The sequence below is a fragment of the Dreissena polymorpha genome, chromosome 13 (assembly GCF_020536995.1).
Source record: "Dreissena polymorpha isolate Duluth1 chromosome 13, UMN_Dpol_1.0, whole genome shotgun sequence".
In the NCBI taxonomy this organism is placed as follows: Eukaryota; Metazoa; Mollusca; class Bivalvia; order Myida; family Dreissenidae; genus Dreissena; species Dreissena polymorpha.
This window is the reverse complement of record NC_068367.1, coordinates 49,727,663-49,753,210: the sequence shown is the minus strand read 5'-3', so window position 1 is coordinate 49,753,210 and position 25,548 is coordinate 49,727,663. Positions and strand designations below refer to the sequence as shown.

General features: G+C 37.6%; 1 protein-coding gene and 1 long non-coding RNA gene across 4 annotated transcripts in view; one reads left to right on the top strand and one right to left on the bottom strand.

The window, feature by feature from the left end:
- LOC127855320 (receptor-type tyrosine-protein phosphatase N2-like) overlaps positions 1 to 25,548 on the top strand; it is a 266,493-nt gene that overhangs the window by 152,919 nt on the left and 88,026 nt on the right. For all 3 annotated transcript variants that reach the window (XM_052390790.1, XM_052390792.1, XM_052390791.1), the window contains exons 9-10: positions 2,808 to 2,887; positions 14,462 to 14,529. In XM_052390790.1, the coding sequence (XP_052246750.1) occupies positions 2,808 to 2,887; positions 14,462 to 14,529 (148 nt within the window). The remainder of the gene's footprint in view (positions 1 to 2,807; positions 2,888 to 14,461; positions 14,530 to 25,548) is intronic.
- LOC127855329 (uncharacterized) lies at positions 24,284 to 24,969 on the bottom strand. The gene is made up of 2 exons (XR_008037484.1): positions 24,869 to 24,969; positions 24,284 to 24,478 (listed from the first exon to the last, which is right to left on the bottom strand). It is a non-coding gene; the product is annotated as an uncharacterized LOC127855329 (long non-coding RNA).

The following is a 25,548-nucleotide window of genomic DNA, read 5'->3' as shown; positions in this document are numbered from 1 at the left end:
GCTTAGTCTGACCACCAGTTATAGTGGCTATGAATTATAAGACTAGCATTTACTGTATGAAGGCATGTACTGCTTAGTCTGGCCACCACTTATTGTGGCTATGAATTATAAGACTAGCAACTACTGTATGAAGGCAAGTACTGCTTAGTCTGGCCACCAGTTATAGTGGCTATGAATTATAAGACTAGCAACTACTGTATGAAGGCAAGTACTGCTTAGTCTGGCCACCACTTATTGTGGCTATGAATTCTAAGACTAGCAACTACTGTATGAAGGCAAGTACTGCTTAGTCTGGCCACCAGTTATAGTGGCTATGAATTATAAGACTAGCAACTACTGTATGAAGGCAAGTACTGCTTAGTCTGGCCACCACTTATTGTGGCTATGAATTCTAAGACTAGCAACTACTGTATGAAGGCAAGTACTGCTTAGTCTGACCACCAGTTATTGTGGCTATGAATTCTAAGACTAGCAACTACTGTATGAAGGCAAGTACTGCTTAGTCTGACCACCACTTATTGTGGCTATGAATTCTAAGACTAGCAACTACTGTATGAAGGCAAGTACTGCTTAGTCTTGCCACCAGTTATTGTGGCTATGAATTCTAAGACTAGCAACTACTGTATGAAGGCAAGTACTGCTTAGTCTGGCCACCAGTTATTGTGGCTATGAATTTTAAGACTAGCAACTACTGTATGAAGGCAAGTACTGCTTAGTCTGGCCACCAGTTATTGTGGCTATGAATTCTAAGACTAGCAACTACTGTATGTAGGCAAGTACTGCTTAGTCTGGCCACCAGTTATTGTGGCTATGAATTCTAAGACTAGCAACTACTGTATGAATGCAAGTATGTGGCTATGAATTCTAAGACTAGCAACTACTGTATGAATGCAAGTACTGCTTAGTCTGGCCACCAGTTATTGTGGCTATGAATTCTTAGACTAGCAACTACTGTATGAAGGCAAGTACTGCTTAGTCTTGCCACCAGTTATTGCGGCTATGAATTCTTATAAATCCTTAAACTGACCAAGAGGTATGAAAGCGTGGAATTCTTAGTCTGACCACCCTTTTAAGGAGTCTATGACTGTTGCCTTGCACCCAGTTTCACCAGTTACACATTGAGTTAAATAGGGAACACCAGTTAAAACTTGCAAAACCATTAAGACCATGGCTGTCATTATTCTAGTGTAGCTCTTCATCTAGAGGTTCTTTACAAAGTTCATTCAAATCTTTTCCCTTGGGTGAAAACTGACCTTTCTCAAGGAGACACATTTATAACATAAACATACTAGTATAGCAATATTAATGAGAGGCGCTCTGTGAAAAGGGATAAAACACATGTTGTCCCAGATTAGCCTGTGCAGTCTGCACATGCTAATCAGGGACAACATTTTCTGCCTAAACTGGATTTATGCAAAGAAGAGACTTTCTTTAAATAAAAGATATAAAAGTGGAAAGCTCTGCCTAAATTTTGTATTAGTGTATTAAACAACAAGGCCCATAGCTCGATATTTAGTATTAAACATCAGATAGTGGTTCTTTACAAATGATTTTCAAATCATGCCATCGGGGTCAAAAAAGGCCACAACACTAGAAAAAAACATGATTAATGTAGACTGCTGTGGTAAAATAACTAAAATGGCAAGGCCTAGATATGTAAATATTGGTATGTAACATCGTATAGGGGTCCACTACTAAGTCACACCCCTGTAGTCAAAAGTGGCCCCAAACCAGGGGTCTCAAGTATGAAACATTTAAGCCACAGATTTTCAGGTGAGCTTCCAAGGATTTTCAGCGTCCTCTTGTATTGATAATATGTTTTAATGCCTTAATATTCAAAGGACTCTTCATGTGCAAAAACATATTTTTTAAAACATAATATTTTTAGAGACTGTTTTAAAAGCTAGTTTTAATGTCAGAAAAATGCTCGCAATTCAGTTCTCCATTTCTTATGGTCTTATTTAGACTTCAGACATGTGTTCCATTAAATTCTGACAATAACATACAACCATTTCTTGGCTTCTGACAAAACCAGCATTTCTCCCTTAAACGAAAATCCATGTTTTTCTTAAATTGAATTTTTCTGGCATTTGATATTGTGAATTCTACCGCAGCGGAGGTAATTGATGTCGGAATGGATTAGTGGACAAAGACTTTCCTTTTGATGCTTTGTCGAGAGCAATAATTCTCATACATTTTCTTCTTTTTTTTTGCTTTCTTTCCTCTTTTTGTTCTTTTTTGTTGTTGCTTTCTTTCATTTTTTGAGACATGATGTTTTGAGGAAATGAACGACCAAAAACTAGCACAGCCATGGCATAGTGTTGAAGAATGAACATTTTTTATCATCTCTATTAAAAAACACAACAAGAACAAAACGAGAAATTTTCTATGAAAAAGTCCCTTCTCACATTGTTTACTTCTGATGACTTGCAGTTGATTATAGCTTCTGTAATGTTATTTTGCCCCTACATTTAACCCTTTGCAAGCTGGGATATTTATCGTCTGCTAAATTGGTGTCTGAGGAATTTATAAAATCATCAATTTGTTCACTTTTTTTCAAAGACCACTATCAGAATAGCAAACAGTTTGGATCATGATCCAAACTGTTTGCAAAGGCCTTTAAAATTCGGTTCCAGTGCTAAATGGGTTAAACTCAAAGTCTGTTAGGGTTTCAAGCTGTTAGCTGCTGATCAGTACCTTAGAGTTGAAAATGAAGTCGGTTAAACTGAAATCTAGTTAGAAAGGTCTCAAATTGAATTTGATTTACTAAGGAACTGCAAACCCATCAAAGTCTTTTATTTTTTCAGAGTTGAAGGCCGTAAGCTGAAGATCAAGGTGGATCCAGTTCTGGCAGGTGTGAATGCATCCTTTGTCGCACAGCAAGCCAGTAAGTATGGGTTTGTGTTCCAAAACCTGTCTGAGGACATAGCCACTATTACTTTATATACTGAAACTATAAACATTGTTATTTCTTTCAGTTCACCATGTACTATGTAGAATGTGCTATTTCCTATGCAGTATTTTTTCCATCATTTTGGGAATGGGGCCAGGTCTCTTTGTATTGGGAAAAGCAGCGTTTTGACTAAAATACGGAAGTTAAAGTTATTGATGTTTTGATAAAAATGCTTCAAAATTGAGAATACTAGTGTTTTAAGTATTATATTTACTAACTTAGTAAATAAGGTTAAACTTATATGGATGGGAGATTAACAAAATATTGAGATCTAAAAAAAAAATAATATTTTTTTTGGAAAGCTTCCATTGGCAATTTTTAGCTACTATTTGGGAAAAATATATACTTTTTCATTGTGAATAGGGCTGATTACTGGACCCGATGTTGAATGACAAAAAACATTGCTTTGCCGATGTTCTTGAAATAAATGTACTAAATACAAATATGCCACTTTTATAACGTAGAATACATTGTGTACATTATATTTTTTGCAGTTGAATACGGGTGACAATTTATTATAAATTAAAAAAAAATTATGATATGTTACAGAAATACAATAACAAAGAAAAAGGCCTTTAAAACACATATTTTTTTTCCAAAATAGAAAAATTGTTGATTTTGAAATAAAATTCACAAGAATCAGAACACACCTAAGATGTGAGGTAATGTTAGTTATTGGAAAAGTATTTTGTGAAGATGCTTAATGTATTTGTCATTTGTGTTTCTTGGAATCCTGACTGTTTTCAATTAAAAGAAATCTCAGAACAAGATGGGGATAAGCACTGAGTAGGTTTCTTCAATTATCTAACATACTTACCACTGTTATACATTTCCCTGCCTTCTCTCTCATTCTCCTTTATATTAATGGATTTTTACATTTTAAGATTTAGATGAAAGCTAATTCCACATTAGAAAAATTCTAAGCTTGTCATTACAGCATTGTTAACAGAATGACTGTCTTCTGTAGTGGAAGAGGTAGTCTTCCGGAGTCTTATAATTCTAATACTTCTTTACATTTTCCATGGTAATTGTATAGGTGGATATAGTGAGCACAATTATCCATCTTAGTAGTTACATTAATGACAGGATGAAGGGTATTTAGTCCAGTGTATTAAGTACTTTTTGAAAAACTTTTCATCAGATGAGTACTTAATTAAGATAATTTTCTTACCCGAGTCAGCGGAGGTGTTGTTAGGTGTTAAAGTGGAATCCGGTATGTATGATTATTAGATACAACAGTTTTGGCTTGTTTTGTCAAACTTGTCCTGAAGTGAGAGCATTTAGTCATTGATATGTTTGTACTTAATGCCCAATGTTAAGGTCAAAACCGCAATATAACTTATCTGTGGTGTATTGATTTGTAAAAAAACAACTACTTTTCAACAGATTTCAAACTTTGCCAGGATACAATAAGAAAATAATGTTTTTTAGCAGGTTTCAAGTAGCTTGGACAAAAAATGTCACTTCACAAGTTCTCACCATATAAGGAAAACTCGCCAACCCCTGGCAGCCTTTTTTCCTTCAAGACTGGAGGAACTACTTTTAAACTAGGCCGTTTATCATTAGAAAAAATGTTCTTAGCTTAGTCAGTTTTTTAGACAAAACAAATGAGGCTGCTAGAGTACTAATCCCCCCGTCACACCGGACTGGCGTCCTAACTGCGTCCTTATGGAGACCCAGGTCGCAGTGAGGAAGCCGGAGGGACGCAGTAAGGACGCAAGAGGACGCCAAAAATTGCTCAGGACGCGAGCCCACGGCGACCACTTTGAACATGCTCAAAAAAGTTGCAGAAGTCCGGCGTTTTACTGCGTTCTGTTAAGGATGCTGAAGGCACGCCGTAGAGACGCAGTAGTTGTAGTAGGGACGTGGTAGGGTCGCTGTAAAGTCACCATGGACGTCGGGTTGTCGCCGCTCAAACCCACAGAAAATGATCATCGACTGCAAGGCGACAGTACGGCGACATTAGTAAGTCTTTTGTACGTCTATTGCATCCTCAGAACGACTATGGTCACAATAAGAACGCAGTAAGTACGCAATGGACGCTGCTCAGAGGCTGTATGGTTGGCTTTGGTCGCCGTAAGGACGCAGTACAAACGCGGTAAGGTGGCCAGGGACATATTAAGGACGCCGTGAGGACGCGCAGAACGCCATAAACCAGAACACTGGTGTGATGGGAAGGCACAAAACAGCATTTTTACTGAAAAAGTCATTGGCGTCCTTCCTAATACAATCAGAAATTTCCAGAAACACAGTCTTAGGTTGCCGTAAGGACGCCAATCGGATGTGACGGGGCTATAACAAGCTTTCAGCATAGTCATATAAGGAAAACTGCCCTACCCCATAGCAGCCATGTGTTTCAACTGACTGGAACCATTAACAAACAAAGCTGAAAGATTAGTTACTAAAAAGTGTTATGTGAACATATAGTCTCAATTGGAAGGGGTCGGAATTTTTTTAATGTGGATGCTTAAATTTTTTAACAAATTAAATGTAAAGCTTAATGGCATTGATAATACTTCCAATTTAAATGAAGATATTAAATGGAAGTATGTTTATAAACTATAAAAAAGGCTTCCTAATTGAATTTTATTTCTCGAGATGACTTGCAATAGACACATTTTATCTTATTTTTTTAAGAGTAGAAGTTTCAATCCATATCTGCAGTGACATGATCATCTATGGCTTCTCCTTGGAAAATTACATGTACTTGAAAGTTATGTAAGGTCTATTTATTTCATTTCATTAACTCTTTCAGTGCTGGAACCGAATTTTGAAGGTCTTTGCAAACAGTTTGGATCCAGATGAGACGCCACAAAACGTGGCGTCTCATCAGGATCCAAACTGTTTGCTATTCTGATAGTATTCTTTGGGAAAAAAATCGAAGCAAATGCTAATTTTAGAAATTCAGTAGACAACATTTTAGCAGACGACAAATTTCCCAGCATGCAAAGGGTTAATTCCAGCTGGGAAGCTGGATAGGTGTTATAGGACTTCTGTCACTGAGGGAGTCAGACGGTCCGTCAGTCAGTACAACTTTAAGGCATTATTAGTTTAAACCTATTTATTTGAGCTCGATTGCATAGAAAGCCTAAGGTTTATTTGAAACGCTCTCGAGTCTGTTTCCTGGGACTAGAACCAGTACTTGGTGCATATGGAGATAATCGAAAGAATGCTACCACAATTGGGATCAAACTGGTGACCTCCTGATCGCTAGGCAGACACCATATCCAGGCATTGCTGCTTATTTGATTTAAATTGCATGTTGGGTGGGGGGGGGGGGGGGTATTCCTAATTATGTTTTATTCCTGCAAAGGATGCTGTGATTTCAAAAACTATACTCTAAACAACATTTTAATTTACTTTTGTTAAATGCTGGGCTGGGTTATAACATTATATTACTGGTGTCAAGAATCATGCCCACAACAGCAGGATTTTATACTTTTATAACTAGATCAAATTTGATCCAGTGTTTGCATGAATTTATATCATAATCACTTTTTAATTTAAAGACACTTTTTAAAGCGTCCACTATGTAGTTTTGTAAAAATCTACTACCAAGCTTTGAAGCAAAAGTAAAGGATCTCAAAGATCCCTGTACTACAAAGTTTTATACAGCAATCAATATATCCCCGCTTTCCAAGCAAATTACCTGACGTTGTACATTTGCAGCAAAAGTTTGCTAATGTTTTGTTGGGACAAGGATTTCTGCAAAATACATGAGAACTGTTTATTTGTAGCTAAAATCAGTTAATTTCACATAAGCAATAAAAGTTGGTTGTGTGTTATAATCATAGTCATTTTAGAATATCTTTATTGTGCCCTACCGGTGAAACCGGAGGGGACTTATGGTTTGCAATCCGTCTGTCTGTCAGTCTATCTGTCAGTCAGTCCGTCACACTTTTCTGGATCCTGCAATAACTTTAAAAGTTCTTCATATTTTATAATGAAACTTGAAATTTGGATAGATGGCAATATGGAGATTATGCACATCATTTCATTTTATTCTTACGTCAAGAATTCTGGTTGCTATGGCAACAAAAAAAAAATAAAAAATACTGACAATTGTGGAGTTTCCCCAGTAGGGGACCATATTGCTTGGCAATCTCTTGTTCTATCTGCTAATATTTAACATAGGGATAGAACAATTGTGCAACAATAAAGTAAGGTTGGCAGTAAACAAAGTTTTTTATTGAAAATCATGGAATAGTATGCCCTGCAATGTAACAAAACTAAACATTTTATGGTTATTATACGTGCAATCATTCGTTTTTAAACTTTGATTTTGTTCAATGCAAGGAATTTGCAGCGCTATAGTATGTGTGAATTTATCGCCAAATTAAAGCAGCACAGTGAACAATTAAATATTTTCTTAGAACGCTATAGTTCAAAACAACTTAATTGTTCGGTCATTGTAACTTTTATTGCTCACTTTTATCAATTGTTGTGATTGGATGGAAAGAAATCCATCTCAGCAGGAAAGAGAAATACCGTAGGTTTCCACGTATAGCACGCTCCCGTGTCCACATGCATTTCGTGAAAAACGTGAAAAAATAAGAATTAGTGTACATCGTGTGATTTTTCCTCAGGGAAAGCATGGGCATAACCGGAAAATTTGAATGTTGCATGGTAGACGGGGATACAGTTGTTGAGGTACACCACTGTTGAACGTTCAATATTTATACACACAAAATGCAATTGCATATCTTCACGTTCTCAAGTGTCAATTAGTGTCTCAAATGTCAATTAGCGTCTTAACAAGTCGAGGCACATATTACTCAATAACATCTGCCAATTACGAAGTGCAAAATGACCCCTTTTCACACCTACCGTTACCCGCAAAAAAGACCTTGTTCGCACCTATCCTTGCCTGCTCTCCGGAATGTCGACAAAAATCCCCATCGGAATTCATCAATAAAGAAGTGTAAAAACACAAACAAAGAAATGTCCGCAAGTTTATTCAAACAAATTTATTTTTGACCAAAACTTCTTCTACCGCATCCATATCTACCAGTAGCGACTTCTTGTTGTTTCGACAATGGCCCCTCAGTCTGTACGATTATAGGGTGGTAGTTTTCTGGAAAAAAAAACATGGCGGCCATTTTGATTATTTACAATTACACAACATATTTTTAACCAATTTAGCAGCCAGGATAGCGTTGTATTAATGTATAGTGTGCACCAGCTTTTTAATTTGAATTTTGGAGGTATAACACTGTGCGCTTTATGTGGAAACCTACGGTACATTGGGTGGAAGGAAATCCATCTCAGCAGGAAAGAGAAATACATTGGGTGGAAGGAAATCCATCTCAGCATGAAAGAGAAATACATTGGGTGGAAGGAAATCCATCTCAGTAGGAAAGAGAAATACATTGGGTTGAAGGAAATCCATCTCAGCAGGAAATACATTGGGTGGAAGGAAATCCATCTCAGCAGGAAAGAGAAATACAATGGGTGGTAGGAAATCCATCTCAGCAGGAAAGAGAAATGCATTGGGTGGAAGGAAATCCATCTCAGCAGGAAAGAGAAATACATTGGGTGGAAGGAAATCCATCTCAGCATGAAAGAGAAATACATTGGGTGGAAGGAAATCCATCTCAGTAGGAAAGAGAAATACATTGGGTTGAAGGAAATCCATCTCAGCAGGAAAGAGAAATACAATGGGTGGAAGGAAATCCATCTCAGTAGGAAAGAGGAATACATTGGGTTGAAGGAAATCCATCTCAGCAGGAAAGAGAAATACATTGGGTTGAAGGAAATCCATCTCAGCAGGAAATACATTGGGTGGAAGGAAATCCATCTCAGCAGGAAAGAGAAATACATTGGGTGGAAGGAAATTCATCTCAGCAGGAAAGAGAAATACATTTCGGCTTTAAAAAAAGTATTTAGTAGGACCAGGAGATAAAAATAAACATTAAAGTTATTTTGTACTATACTAAAGTTTTTTTATAATTAACCTTAATTTAATTGTTCAGTGTATTCAATTCCAATTAAAGGAAGATCAATTTGCTATTATTTCGTCAATGTATTGTACTTCAAAAGTACGTCAATATTTCATTGTTAACAAGAATAATTATTATTGTTGTTGCCTCATTAAAGCCATATGGAATACAAACAAAGTAACTTGCCGGACTCTGAGCAAATGGGAATTAATGCATGTGCGTAAAGTGTTGTCCCAGATTAGCCTATGCAGTCTGCACAGGCTTATCAGGGACAACTTTTTACACATAAGTTTATCATTTTTTTGAGAAGAGACTCCCTTTAAACAAAAAATGACATAAAAAGTAGAAAGTTTTGTCCCTGATTCTCCTGTGCAGACTGCATTTAGCCCAGTATTGTTGTCCCTGATTCTCCTGTGCAGACTGCATTTAGCCCAGTATTGTGGTCCCTGATTAGCCTTTGCAGACTGCATTTAGCCCAGTATTGTTGTCCCTGATTAGCCTGTGCAGACTGCATTTAGCCCAGTATTGTTGTCCCTGATTAGCCTGTGCAGACTACATTTAGCCCAGTATTGTTGTCCCTGATTAGCCTTTGCAGACTGCATTTAGCCCAGTATTGTTGTCCCTGATTAGCCTGTGCAGACTGCATTTAGCCCAGTATTGTTGTCCCTGATTAGCCTGTGCAGACTGCATTTAGCCCAGTATTGTTGTCCCTGATTAGCCTTTGCAGACTACATTTAGTCAATATTGTTGTCCCTGATTAGCCTGTGCAGACTGCATTTAGCTCAGTATTGTTGTCCCTGATTAGCCTGTGCAGACTGCATTTAGCCCAGTATTGTTGTCCCTGATTATCCCGTGCAGACTGCATTTAGCCCAGTATTGTTGTCCCTGATTAGCCTTTGCAGACTACATTTAGTCAATATTGTTATTCCTGATTAGCCTGTGCAGACTGCATTTAGCCCAGTATTGTTGTCCCTGATTAGCCTTTGCAGACTACATTTAGTCAATATTGTTGTTCCTGATTAGCCTGTGCAGACTGCATTTAGCCCAGTATTGTTGTCCCTGGTTAGCCTGTGCAGACTGCATTTAGCCCAGTATTGTTGTCCCTGATTAGCCTGTGCAGACTGCATTTAGCCCAGTATTGTTGTCCCTGATTATCCCGTGCAGACTGCATTTAGCTCAGTATTGTTGTCCCTGATTAGCCTGTGCAGACTGCATTTAGCTCAGTATTGTTGTCCCTGATTAGCCTGTGCAGACTGCATTTAGCCCAGTATTGTTGTCCCTGATTAGCCTGTGCAGACTGCATTTAGCCCAGTATTGTTGTCCCTGATTAGCCTGTGCAGACTGCATTTAGCCCAGTATTGTTGTCCCTGATTATCCCGTGCAGACTGCATTTAGCTCAGTATTATTGTCCCTGATTAGCCTGTGCAGACTGCATTTAGCTCAGTATTGTTGTCCCTGATTAGCCTGTGCAGACTGCATTTAGCCCAGTATTGTTGTCCCTGATTAGCCTGTGCAGACTGCATTTAGCCCAGTATTGTTGTCCCTGATTAGCCTGTGCAGACTGCATTTAGCCCAGTATTGTTGTCCCTGATTATCCCGTGCAGACTGCATTTAGCTCAGTATTATTGTCCCTGATTATCCCGTGCAGACTGCATTTAGCTCAGTATTATTGTCCGTGATTAGCCAGTGCAGACTGCATTTAGCTAGAACTGTTGTTCCTGATTAGCCTGTGCAGACTGCATTTAGCCCAGTATTTCTAAACCAAGGCCCATACGTATAAAACACCTAGCAAAATAAAGCCAGTAGAGCAACAGAAGATTCTAGATTTGGAAGCCACTTAAAATATCTGCAAATGTTCTCAACATTATGCCAGTGTTCAAAGTCAGATATGCCTTGGGCTTTGCCATCAGTCTTCCATCCAGCTGTACAGAACCGAGAGACAAATTAGGATTCCTTAGGCTTAGTTGACAGATTTTATTTCCCGTTTCAGCTGTACTCGTTAACAGAATGTTTTAGGCCAAGTTGACAATAATAGCTTGTGTTGTGTGATGGCTGTGTCTTTGTGTGGTTGTGTTTTTGTGAGTTTGTTTTTCAAGAGAACTCAAGATTTGTGTTGGCATCTGATGGCCTTGTATTTAAGCTTTTTTTGTCAGGCAAGACAATTTGAGTCGCAGCATGCACAAAATGTGGGTCTTATATGTGATATGCTGCAAATGTAGTTCCAGAGCAGCCTGTGCGTTCATACAGGCATAAGACAGGGTGGCTACTTAACTGACTGCTCCACTGCCCACATTGGTTTGTAAATACACAGACTGCTCCACTGCACACATTGGTTTGTAGCTACACTGACTGCTCCACTGCGCACATTGGTTTGTAGCTACACCGACTGCTCCACTGCGCACATTGGTTTGTAGCTACACTGACATGCTCCACTGCGCACATTAGTTTGTAGCTACACTGACCTGCTCCACTGCGCACATTGGTTTGTAGCTACACTGACTGCTCCACTGCGCACATTGGTTTGTAGCTACACTGACTGCTCCACTGCGCATATTGGTTTGTAGCTACACAGACTGCTCCACTGCACACATTGGTTTGTAGCTACACTGACTGCTCCACTGCGCACATTGGTTTGTAGCTACACAGACTGCTCCACTGCGCACATTTGTTTGTAGCTACACTGACTGCTCCACTGCGCACATTGGTTTGTAGCAACACTGACTGCTCCACTGCACACATTGGTTTGTAGCTACACTGACTGCTCCACTGCGCACATTGGGTTGTAGCTTCACTGACTGCTCCACTGCGCACATAGGTTTGTAGCTACACTGACTGCTCCACTGCGCACATTGGTTTGTAGCTTCACTGACTGCTCCACTGCGCACATAGGTTTGTAGCTTCACTTACTGCTCCACTGCACACATTGGTTTGTAGCTACACTGACTGCTGCACTGCACACATTGGTTTGTAGCTACACTGACTGCTCCACTGCGCACATTGGTTTGTAGCTACACAGACTGCTCCACTGCACACATTGGTTTGTAGCTACACTGACTGCTCCACTGCGCACATTAGTTTGTAGCTACACTGACTGCTCCACTGCGCACATTGGTTTGTAGCTACACTGACTGCTCCACTGCGCACATTGGTTTGTAGCTACACAGACTGCTCCACTGCGCACATTAGTTTGTAGCTACACTGACTGCTCCACTGCGCACATTGGTTTGTAGCTACACTGACGGCTCCACTGCGCACATTGGTTTGTAGCTACACTGACTGCTCAACTGCGCACATTGGTTTGTAGCTACACTGACGGCTCCACTGCGCACATTGGTTTGTAGCTACACTGACTGCTCAACTGCGCACATTGGTTTGTAGCTACATGGACTGCTCCACTGCGCACATTGGTTTGTAGCTACACTGACTGCTCCACTGCGCACATTGGTTTGTAGCTACACTGACTGCTCCACTGCGCACATTGGTTTGTAGCTACACTGACTGCTCCACTGCGCACATTGGTTTGTAGCAACATTGACTGCTCCACTGCGCACATTGGTTTGTAGCTACACTGACTGCATATGGTGCAAGATTCATTTTTGGACAATGCTGGTCATTTATCAATATGGCTTACTCCAGTGAAAATGTTTAATCCTTACAGCAGCTTTTTTAAAGGATTACTTTTCATTCATACAAAATTATAAACTAATCATCATCATCATTTTCTGCCTTTACTTAAAAAATATATCCTTTTTTCTGTAATAGTCTAGAGTGTTCAGGAAATATTTCTGCAGAGAGAGCTTTCAATTATTAAAAATCATAAAATATCAAGTTTTTATACAATATTCATATTTTAAAGACTTTGTCGGCTGACCATGTAAGCCTCTGTCAGCCAAAGGAGGGCTATGAAGAGGTGATCAGTACCTGTTATATCATTTGTTCAAGGTGATCAGGACCTGTTATATCATTTGTTCAAGGTGATCAGTACCTGTTATATCATTTGTTCAAGGTGATCAGTGCCTGTTATATCATTTGTTCAAGGTGATCAGGACCTGTTATATCATTTGTTCAAGGTGATCAGGACCTGTTATATCATTTGTTCAAGGTGATCAGTGCCTGTTATATCATTTGTTCAAGGTGATCAGGACCTGTTATATCATTTGTTCAAGGTGATCAGGACCTGTTATATCATTTGTTCAAGGTGATCAGTACCTGTTATATCATTTGTTCAAGGTGATCAGGACCTGTTATATCATTTGTTCCATAGGGAGGCAAAGATGACAAAGTGTGTACTTCAAAAACAGACATCTATTTTTACACTGAATCAGTTGACCATACTGATCTTTGCATAGCAATACTAAAAAATGTGTTCTTCTGCTTCATTTTTCCACATCTGATAATGAACACTGGGCCACTCAGGGGTATTGTGTGAAATGTTGACAATTCAAAGTTGTTGCAGCCAACAGCAGTTTCAAAAACACAATTTTATCTTGCCATTCATACTAATGAAAACATGAATGATTCCTTCTCCTGTATTCACTGACCCATTCTAACACTTTAGAAGAAAGAATAGACTTAGAAGCAAGAAAATATATTGAGCTTTTCAATGTATGCAGGCTTTATATTTTGCTTATGTCATTATAAATTGTTCAGAATGAAGAATTGTGTCATAAGAGGTAATGCATGTCATATTTTACTGTATTCATTTGTACACTATGAGAGCAAAACAGTTCCATGAATATTCATTATATGGGCTGTGCTCTGTGATAAAGGGGTTCAATGCATGTGCGTAAAGTGTTGTCCCAGATTAGCCTGTGCAGTCCGCAAAGGCTAAACAGGGAAGACATTTTCCGCCTCAACTTGACTTTTGCTAAGAAAATACTTAACTGAAACGAAAAATATCATAAAAGCAGAAAGTGTTGTCTCTGATTAGCCTGTGTGGACTGCACAGGCTAATCTGGGACAAAACTTTAAGCACATGCATTAAACCCCTTATTCACAGAACAAGGCTCATAGTTAGGCTTAAGCCTAAGAATTGGTTGGTGAATGCGGCCCTAGTAAGTCTTATTATATGCCTTGCTGTGGGAAAATTGGGTTTAATGCAAGTGCTTACAGAGTCGTCCCAGATTAGCCTTTGAAGTCTGAACAAGGCTAATTAGCGACTACACTTTCTGCCTTAACTGGACTCTTGCTAAGTAGAGACTTACCTAGAACGAAAAATACTGTTAATGCATATGTGTCTTGTTCTGTGAAAGCTGGTCATTATGCATGTGGGTAAAGTGTCGTCCCAGATTAGCCTGTGCAGTGTGCACAGACTAATCAGGGACGACACTTTCTGCTTTTTTGGTATTTTTAGTTTCAAGGAAGTCCCTCCTTTCTGAAAATCAAGTTTAGGCGGAAAGTGTCGTCCCTGATTAGCCTGTGTGGACTGCACAGGCTAATCTTGGACGACACTTTACGCATATGCATTATGCCCAGATTTCACAGAACAAGACACATATGCATTAAAACCTGTTTTCCCAGAACAAGGCTCATGTATGAAAACCATCCTCTATTTTGCATGTCATTTCAGGTGACCATGAGAAAGATCTAGAGGATGCTACAGGCCTAAAGTTTGTGAAGTCTGGAATTGGAAGTCTGGTGAGTAAATCTTTATGTTTAGTTTTGAACCTATTTATTTTAGCTCGATTGCATCTGAAGCCTATGGCTTATTTGAAACGCTCTTGAGTCTGTTTCATGGAACTAGATCCAGTACTTGGTGTCTTTGGGAGACGATCTGAAGAACGCTCACACAGTGGGCATTGAACCCATAATCTCCTGATTGCTACGCTGACTGCATATCCACTACTCCACGGTGATTTTTCCAGTGTTTACAGTAATGGTTGTGTAGAAATGGGTTCTAAGATAAGGCGTCAAAGCAGAAGTGTTTTGTTTTGCTTCTAAACCAGTTACCACTTAGATACGTATTTTGAGGCATTTGTAGTCCCTTAGAAAGTTAAATTTAATTAAAGATCTTTCTTACTAGATTCAAGTTTTAAAAGCTTCATTTCCAACTCTTAGATACTGATGAACAGCAAACAGCATAAAACCTGAACAGACTGCATGTTACTTGCAGGCTGTTCTGGTTTTATTCTGCTTGCACATAGCCATTTTCACTTTGCTTCTGAATGGGAAAGGGTTATAAGATTACCTGTGCATTGAAAAATGGGTCTTATACCATATGCAGTCAGTTTAGCTTTAGACCAGCCTGCGCATCAGAAAGCAGAGCTTCTGACCAGATTGCTCGAATGTGTTTTTGGAGCTAGGCTGGCTCACACATAATGCAAATAAAAACCTGCACATTTCCAGCGTATAACACTTGAGGAAAAAACACAAATACAAATAAGTCAGAAGACCCATTTTTGCATGATGGGGCTCAGATAATAGTAAGATGAAGATGTAGTATTGTTACCTGCTAAAACTTTGCATGTACTCATCATTTAAACTGTGATTAGCTAATAGATTTTGGTTGGATGTGTTTTAAATGTCATCTGTGAGCAGTTTCTCATTTTTATACTCCCGTTGAAAACGGGAAGTATTATAAGATCACCCTTGGCGGGCGGCGGTGGGCAGCGTCCACAGCAGTGTCCGCTCTCTAATTCAAATAGTTTTCATCCGATCTTCACCAAACTTGGTCAGAAGTTGTATGTAGTCAATATCTAGGTCAAGTTTAAATAGGGGTCATGCCGGGTCAAAAACTAGGTCACAGGGTCACTGAGTGCATTTTAAGGATTTAGCATGGTGTCCGCTCTCTAATTGAAGTAGTTTTCATTTGATCTTCACCAAAAATGGTCAGAAGTTGTGTCTTAATGATATCTAGGTCAAGTTCAAATGTGCATCATGCCAGGTCAAAAACTAGGTCAGGAGGTCACTTAGTGCATTTCAAGCATTTGGCATGGTGTCTGCTCTCTAATTGAAGTAGTTTTCATCTGATCTTCACCAAATTTGGTCAGAAGTTGTGTCTTAGATGATATCAAAAACTAGGTCAAGAGGTCATGTAATGCATTTCTTAGTCACTTAGTGCCGGGTCAAAAACTAGGTCACAAGGTCACTTAGTGCATTTCAAGCATTAAGCATGGTGTCCGCTCTCTAATTGAAGAAGTTTTCATCAGATCTTGGTCAGAAGTCACCAAGTTTGGTCAGAAGTTGTGTCTAGATGATATCTAGGTCAAGTTTAAATATGGGTCATGACGGGTCAAAAACTAGGTCAAGAGGTCACTTAGTGCATTTTAAGCATTTTGCATGGTGTCAGCTCTCTTATTGAAGTACTTTTCATCCGATCTTCACCAAATTTGGTCAGAAGTTGTGTTTTAATGATATATAGGTCAAGTTGAAATATGGGTCATGCCGGGTTAAAAACTAGGTTACGGGGTCACTTAGTGCATTTTAAGGATTTAGCATGGTGTCACTCAAATGGTTAAGTTGCTTAATTTTCAAAAACATATCATTTTGCCACTCAAATGGTAAAGTTAGCAAGTTGTCCAAAACCTTCAAAAGGGCGTATCTTGTGACAGTTTGGCACTCTTGTTATAATGTGTTTTCAGAATTCAGCTTTATCAAGTCTTGCGTCAAGTATTATACGCTGGAAATGTGCATGTCCTATTTGTATTATGTATGAGCTGCAAGAAGTTTACAGGTATTTGTGTCTTGTGTCAAGAGTATACGCTGGAAACGAGCAGGTTCTTTTTTTGTATTATGTGTGAAATGCAAGAAGTGTACAGCTATTTGTGTATTGTGTAAAGTGCCATTTGATGGAAATTAGCAGGTTCTTATAGTTAATTTGTGTGAGCTGGAAGAAGTTTACATGTATTTGTGTCTTGTGTCAAGTGTTATATGTTGGAAATGAGCAGGTTCTTGTTTGAATTATGTGTGAGCTGCAAGAAGTTTACATGTATTTGTGTCTTGTGTCAAATGTTATACGTTGGAAATGTGCAGGTTCTTGTTGTATTATGTGTGAGCTGCAAGAAGTTTACATGTATTTGTGTCTTGTGTCAAATGTTATACGTTGGAAATGTGCAGGTTCTTATTTGTATTATGTGTGAGCTGCAAGAAGTTTACATGGTGTCTTGCATCAAGCGTTATACGCTGGAAATGAGCAGGTTCTTGTTTGAATTATGTGTGAGCTGCAAGAAGTTTACATGTATTTGTGTCTTGTGTCAAGTGTATTAGGCTGGAAATGAGCATGTTCTTGTTTGTATTATGTGTGAACTGCAAGAAGTTTACAGGTATTTGTATCTTGCGTCGAGTGTTATACGCTGGAAATTAGCAGGTCCTATTTGTATTATGTGTGAGCTGCAGACAGTGGGGTTAGCATTGTAGGTTATTCACAATTATTTGAATATACTGTTGTTAATTATTTAATCAAGAATGATCAGAAATTAATCAATAACATTTGAGTATATGTTATTATTGTAAACATCACAACATTTTTTGAAAGATATTAACCCTTTCCCCCATAAGAAGCAAAATGGCTTTTGCAAACAGCATAAAACCTGAACAGCCTGCGATTAACTTGCAGTCTGTTCAGGTTTTATGCTGTTTGCTGCTCATCAGTATCTAAGGGATGGAAATAAGCCTTTAAAACTTGAATCTAGAAAGAATTAAAGGTCTTAAATTAAATGTAACTTTGAAAGGGACTACAAATGCCTGCAAATACGTATAGCAGTGGTAAAGGGTTTATACAAAAGTTGATGAGTCTGAAAAGTTTTGGTACATTAAAATGGGCCATGGTTAATATGATCCTTTGTCATTATAATTATATCACTATTAAAAAGAAATATGTGTCAATCAATGCAAATTATTTAAGCCATTAAACAGCAAAGTCATCTTTTTTTTCAGTGTTTTGTAACTCAAATTTTTTGTTGAAATTAGCAATTGAAATTACTCAAAAGAAAAAAACTCGTTATTATTATTTACTACATTTCATTTCAAAATAACATTACATCTTGTCTGACATTTGTTCACAAATAACATGTACGAGTCTGATAGTCAAATAAAAATGTGTGACAAAATAGTTGCTATAGCAACAAGCTTGAATCTGAACAGAAATCTGAGAAATGCACCATCAGAATGGTGATTGTGCCATACATCGATTTAATGGCAGTTTTTAGCATTCCCTTACAAATTTGCGGTTAGAATTTCCTACTACTAGATTTAGGAAGCCTTAAAATAAGGAGTGTTTGATAAGGCTGTAGATTTATGAAACTTTGAGACTGTCTCTTGTAGCAATAATTTCTGATGACTTTACAGTTTCAAGATGTCAAAATTCATACTAGAGACACATGTTATCACCATTTTGCAACATTTTTAAGGTTTATCTTATTACCAGTACTTATGTTATGCTGAGAGACAATGTTGACAAATTAAAACCTGAGAATTTTAATTAATTATTTAAGTAAAAAAAGAAATTTGTATTTGAAGAAACATTATATATGAAGCTTTTTTTAAATTTCTGTGCTGTTTTAAAACAAACACTACAAAATATGATTCGACCATGAATATTCATATGGAAAGAATAATGAATGCCTCTTCAAGTTTAATTCTTAAAGGGGCCTTTTCCCAGATTTTGGCATGTATTGAAGATAGTCATTAAATGCTTTATATTGATAAATGTTAACATTGGATCTAAAAAGCTCCAGTAAATAAAACTTGAATAAAATTAAAGAAAGAAAAAAAAGGAACCCTCAACTGGGCTTGAACCACTGACGCCTGGAGTAAAAGTCGATCCCTTAGACCAGTTGGCCATCCGTGCTCATACAATGAATCGTAGTGTTACAAAATATAACAACAACAACAGAACTCTCCAAATTATTCAATTGTTTGGTGTTGCAACGCTTTATAATTTTAGGTTTTTAAATTGTCAAAAGATGCATATAATGGATATTTGAGAGCATGGTAAATGTTCTATATACTTTTTCCTTCCCACACTAATATCATAACTATACAACCAAATATTGGAAATCTGAAACAATTTTTAGCTCGACTATTATATATGAAATATATATAGTGGAGCTATCCTACTCACCCCGGCGTTAGCGTTAGCGTTATATAACATGCAAATGTTAAAGTTTGCGTACCACCCCAAATATTCGTCCCTTTTTATATTGCTTTCATATTTTGCATACTTCTTTACCAACATGACCCCAACCTATAAACAAGAGCAGACAACTGTATCAAGCATTTTGTAAGAATTATGGCCCTTTTTCCACTTAGAATATGCATATTATTGATAACTCTTTGTTAAAGTTTGCGTACCACCCCAAATATTTCCTATATCCCTTGACATATTGCTTTCATATCTTGCAAACTTCTTTACCAACATGACCCCAATCTATAAACAAGAGCAGACAACTGTATCAAGCATTTTGACAGAATTATGGCCCCTTTTATACTTAGATAATTAAACATTTGATTAAGTTTTGTGTTTTGGTCCATTTTACTCCTAAAGTATTATAGCTATTGCTTTTTAGACTTGGAAAACTCGTAAGGGGACTGTACAGGGCAGGTTGCATAACTCTGGTTGGCTTTTTAACGGAAAAATGGCCTTTTTTGTCTTTGTAACTTTGAATATTTTGTTAAATTTTGTGTTTAGATCCACTTTACTTTTAAAGAATCAATGCTATTGCTTTCAAACTTCAAATACTTTCTTACTATCATGATGTTAATGTACCTGGCATGTTGAATTTGACCTTGACCTTTGAATGACCTTGACTCTTAAGGTCAAATTAATAAATTTTGCTTAAATTGCCATAATTTCTTTATTTATGATCACATTTGATTCATACTTTGACAAAACAACACTTACCTGACATACCACAATCGACTCCACCCAAACCATCCCCCACGCCCTACCCCAGAATCCCCCCCAAACAACAAAAAAACAAAAAAAAATCTTTTTTTAAAAATATCATCTATTAAATGACCACACACCCACATTATACCCCCCTCTCCATGATGGCTTACGTTATACTGTCAAGCACTAGCGAGTAATAGTCGAGCGCGCTGTCCTCTGACAGCTTTTGTTTTTTATTTTGTCAATTTACCAAAATGTGAAAACGCCCATTTAAAATTATAAAACTCTAAACAAAGTTCGACTTAAACTGCAAGTCTCAGTTGCTTCGTGACATTTTTTACCTATTCCAGTTGTTTGCGACAGTAATTAACATACCTGGCTTCCAATCATATTTCCCTAATTAATCAAGACTCGTCTTCCAAATTAGCCTTCCAGGATGTCTTATTATAGTCCTAATTGGCTTCTCTACATCATAACAAACCTGACTGTTCAATAATTCTGTAGACCCTTCAAGGGTGTTCTTCAATGGCATCTAAATTCAGCAGAGTTTTGGCACTGTTTCTTTCAGAAATAAGATATCTTATTATGTTGTTAATTAGGTCTCTAAGTTTTCATTTAGATTATTATTATTTTGTTGCCTAGAAACAATCTTGTTAATAGAAAAGAACCTTTATAATTTCAATCATTCAACATACTTTTCATATGACATTGTGGATCATTTGAACAGAAATAAAGGTTTATAGAAATATAGGCCATGCTCTTTGAAAAGGGGTTTTGATGAATGTGCATAAAGTGTCTTCCCACATAAGCCTGTGCAATCTGCACAGGCCAATCAGGGACGGTACTTTCCGCATAAACTTGATTTTTTGCTAAGAAGAGACTATCTTTAAACAGAAAAAACAATAAAAGGGGAAAGTTTTGTCCCTGATTAGCCTGTGGGGACTGCACAGGCTAATCTTGGACGACACTTTAAGCACATGCATTTAACCTACTTTTCACAGAGCACGGTCCATAAATTGCTTTCCCATGATATGCTTATAAATGTGACCTTCAAACTAAATTCATGATATTCACAGATTGTTCTTGAGACCAAGAAGGAAATAGTACTTGCAAAAAATATGTCCCAGATTGATGTCAAATTTTGTTGCACAATACACAACGAAAAATTATAATTAATTTCCTTTATAGATATTAAATGAGAGCAAAGTTATTGTGTGCACTTACAAGCATAAATGTATTGCACATTTTTTGTTCAAATGAAACAAAGTTCTGATTCAAGTTATACTTGTGTTCCCTTCATGTTTTGTAAATGACAGAATGCACAAAATAATGCGGTTGTGTAAATCAGTAATGTGGAAATAAGTCAACAATATGGCAGTCCTCACAGGCTAATCAGGGATGACACTTTCCGCCTTATTTGGATTTTTGCTAAAAAGAGACTTCATTTAAACAAAAATGTCACAAAAGGGGAAAGTGTCGTACTGATTAGCCTGTGCGGATTGCACAGGCTAATCTGGCACAACACTTTACGCACATGCATTAAGCCCAGTTTTCTAAGAACACGACTCATATTTGAACTGCATTAAGGGAAATGAGTCTCATGCCATATTCAGTAAGTGTCTCTCCAGACCAGCCTGCTCATTAACACAGTCTGGTCAGGAGCTATACAGTAATGGAAGGTTTGGTGGTCTCTTTGGACGATAACTTAAGAACTCAAGAGTGGAAAATGGTCCATGTCAGAGACCATGGTATCAAAACAATTTAGCCAACTTCAATGACAAGAAGCATGATGATGTATACATTCAAACCATTCCACAACAAAGCCTGCATAAGTTATAGCGGTGATGACTTCTGGAAACCCTAAATCCAACATCATTTGCGTCAATGGTGCGATTTAATTTTGCCATAGGATTGTGTTACTCGAAACTCTTGTACCCAATCCAATACTAAAAGAAATATACAATAAGAAAATGTTTATCCCTTCCTAACTTCTCCAACTCAAACTGAACTCTAGGAACACAGGGCACAATTCATGTGCAATAAGTGCCGTACCAGATTAGCATGTTTCGTAGGAACACAGGGTACAATTCATGTGCAATAAGTGCCGTACCAGATTAGCATGTTTCGTAGGAACACAGGGCACAATTCATGTGCAATAAGTGCCGTACCAGATTAGCATGTTTCGTAGGAACACAGGGTACAATTCATGTGCGATAAGTGCCGTATCAGATTAGCATGTTTCGTAGGAACACAGGGCACAATTCATGTGCAATAAGTGCCGTACCAGATTAGCATGTTTCGTAGGAACACAGGGTACAATTCATGTGCAATAAGTGCCGTACCAGATTAGCATGTTTCGTAGGAACACAGGGCACAATTCATGTGCAATTAGTGCCATACCAGATTAGCATGTTTCGTAGGAACACAGGGCACAATTCATGTGCAATAAGTGCCATACCAGATTAGCATGTTTCGTAGGAACACAGGGCACAATTCATGTGCAATTAGTGCCGTACCAGGTTAGCATGTTTCGTAGGAACACAGGGCACAATTCATGTGCAATAAGTGCCATACCAGATTAGCATGTTTCGTAGGAACACAGGGCACAATTCATGTGCAATAAGTGCCATACCAGATTAGCATGTTTCGTAGGAACACAGGGCACAATTTATGTGCAATAAGTGCCGTACCAGGTTAGCAGGTTTCGTCCCAAAAAGGCTCATCAGGGACTGCATTTTACGCCTTTAAGGAAAATTGCATTCAAAGAATTAAGTCTCTTCTTTGCGATAATTCAGTATAGGTGTAAAGTGTTGTCCATGTCAACTGCACAGGCTAATCTATGGCGACTCCTTAAGTCAATGCATTAAGCCCCATTATCGCAGATAAAGGCTCTTTTCCGTATACCCATTAAGTGATTAGTGTCTGATATAAACAGTTTTTCCCTAAAACCCCATCAAGAGGTATTTGTTCTGAGCAAAAAATGGAATAATGCATCATCTTTTGTCTGTGTATCCATGGTGGATTTTTCTGTAACTGACTGTGATCCGTTCTTGACATAAGCAGCTTACACAGCCAGACTGTTCAGGGCTTATCCTGCGGTAAGTTGTCACTGCTAAATGATAATCCATGGGCGCCTAAAGTGCATAATATGTGCTTAAGGGTGTTTATAAGCAAGGTTTCGATACCGGTGTGTGATGTGCAATAAGTCTTGTTCAGACTTTGTCTTAACACATCAGCAATTTGCTTTTGAAAAAATATAGCTAAATATTCTGTAGGTTTATATAGTTTGCTAATTGGAAAGTTCAGTTTGTTTCAGAGTGGAAAATTACAATAGAGTTGAGACATATATCATTTAGAGGGAAAATAACTTTCTATAAAAAAGATTACCCTTGTCAAAAAAGTGGGCAAAACCCGGTTTTAATCCGTGTTAAAACCGTGTTAAGCCCTGCGGTATTGGCACCGGGTTAAAGCGTGTCTTTTAAACACACTTTTTGCTTACCGACTTGGTTTTTTGTAGGTAAAACCTGGATTTCACTCACATAAACCAACACGCTTATACCTTCTTATACCAACTTAAACCAACTAAAACTAACTTAAACCAACTTAAGTGGGTTAAAAGTGAGTGTGTTTTCCTTCTCTATGTTGGCTTTTAAACCCGCTTCTACACATCAAGTCGGTTTTTCCTGTTCTTAAGCGAGTTAAAAGTGGGTTTTTGTTTGAGTGTTAAGTGAGCTAAATGTGTGCTTAACTCAGATTAAACGCAGTTAAAACACGCTTTAAAACCGAGTTTTACCAACTTAAGTTGGTTAAAAGTTAGTGTGTTTTCCTTCTTTATGTTGGCTTTTACACCCGCTTCTACACATCAAGTCGGTTTTTCCTGTTCTTAAGCATGTTAAAAGTGGGTTTTTATTTGAGCATTAAGTGAGCTAAATGTATGCTTTTCACAGATTAAACGCAGTTAAAACTAGCTTTAAAACCTGTTAAATGCTCAGTAAAAACCCACTTTTCACCCACTTGAAAACTGAAAAACTTTTTTATGATAAGAACAAAAATATCATAAATTAAATTCTAATTACTTTTTTAAACGATAAAACATAAAACTTTACATATATATCCATATACACAGCATGATAAAACTATTTTGACAGATATGGCATTGTTATAATAAAATATAATAGTGTTATAAAGTAACATTGAACACAAAGAAAGAACTGAAAAAAGTAAGATTGTATGGAATAAATACAAACAAGAGATGTGTTTGTCAGAAACACAATGCCCCCTTCTGCGTCGCTTTGAAATAAAATTTCTATTTATCATTTGGCAGGTATAGATATTATCTCTCTTTGCTTATTTCTTCCATTGGATTTTGACCTCTGACCTTGAAGGATGACCTTGACCTTGCACCACTCAAAATGTGCAGCTCAATGAGATACACATGCATGCTAAATATCAAGTTGCTTTCTTCAATATTGCAAAAGTTATGACCAATGCTAAAGTTTTCGGACGGATAGACAGACAGACGGACAGTTCAACTGCTATATGAGACCCTAACGGGAGCATAAAAATAAGTTAATGTTGTTGAAACAGGTGCAAATCTATATAACAAAGCGAAAACAATGGTTAAATAATCATTTTAACAGCACATTTTATTTACAAAGACTTCAGTCTACTTGTGCATCAGCCGCAGATGCCTTAAACAACCTCTCATCTTTTCTTCAACATCAACCAGAGGCTTGTCAAAGGTTTTGGCTATGACATCTGAAAAAATATAATAGACTATTCATTTTAAAAACATGCAAAAAAACAACAAAATCTGTTCTTAAATAGAAAATACTCTAGCCAGAAAAAGAGGTTAAATATTTGCATATTAAGGAAGTCAACACAAATGAGTTTATTACTGATTGTCCTGGAGACAGTGACTAGAGACACGGACAAAGTTTTTCAATCCCTGTCTTCATGAATAAAAAAAAACACTGTTGTTAACTGTCACTTGGATTATAAAAACTCTCCCTTTTCACAAATGATGTAATAAAATGATCATTTATGCGACTGTAAACAGTAAGTGATCTGAAAAATATTTGTAGAATGTGTATTGAATTTCTATATGGATAACTGGTACTTTAAATTTTTAAGATGAAGAAAAAGTACCAATGATTGCATTTCTCTCAGCAGCGGGGAGGCTTGGTCTTGGTGACCCAGTTGTAGTTGTTGCTCCCTTCATGGAGCAAGTCACAAGCTGGTGGAAAGTGAATGGTCGACACATGGCCTGTGCGATGGCCATCACCTCCCTGGTTTCATGCTGGATTTCAGCTTAAATGATACTCTGAAACCAAAAAAAGAAAAGGAGTTTTGACAAAATATTTACAGTTGGTAATTTTCCAAAGCTTGTAATTTACTTTCATCACATTTCAAACTCTAAAAATATTTGTCACATTGGTCAGAATTGTGACGCTTTTAAAATGCAATAACCTGTATAGTTTTACCTCTCAACAAATCCAGCTTTCTTGTTCAAGGACAGGGCGAGGTTTGCCCACTTCAGTTCCCCTCAAGTTGGCCAGCTTGTGCAGGGTAAAAGCCTGGTGTAAAAGTCCATACATCAGGTAGTATGATTACCCCTTTTGCTCTTGGGGCAAGAGTTTAACCTTCAAAATTAAAATATGAGGGAAAGAAATATGTTCAGTAATAACCAGAAATATCTATAAATAACAATAAAGATGACAATAATCATAAAACACAACCACCATTATTCACTGTACACAACATTTACACTTTGTCATGTGTATGTTCATCTATTTTTGCTTCAAATTGTGTTGTTTTTCCTTTAAGTT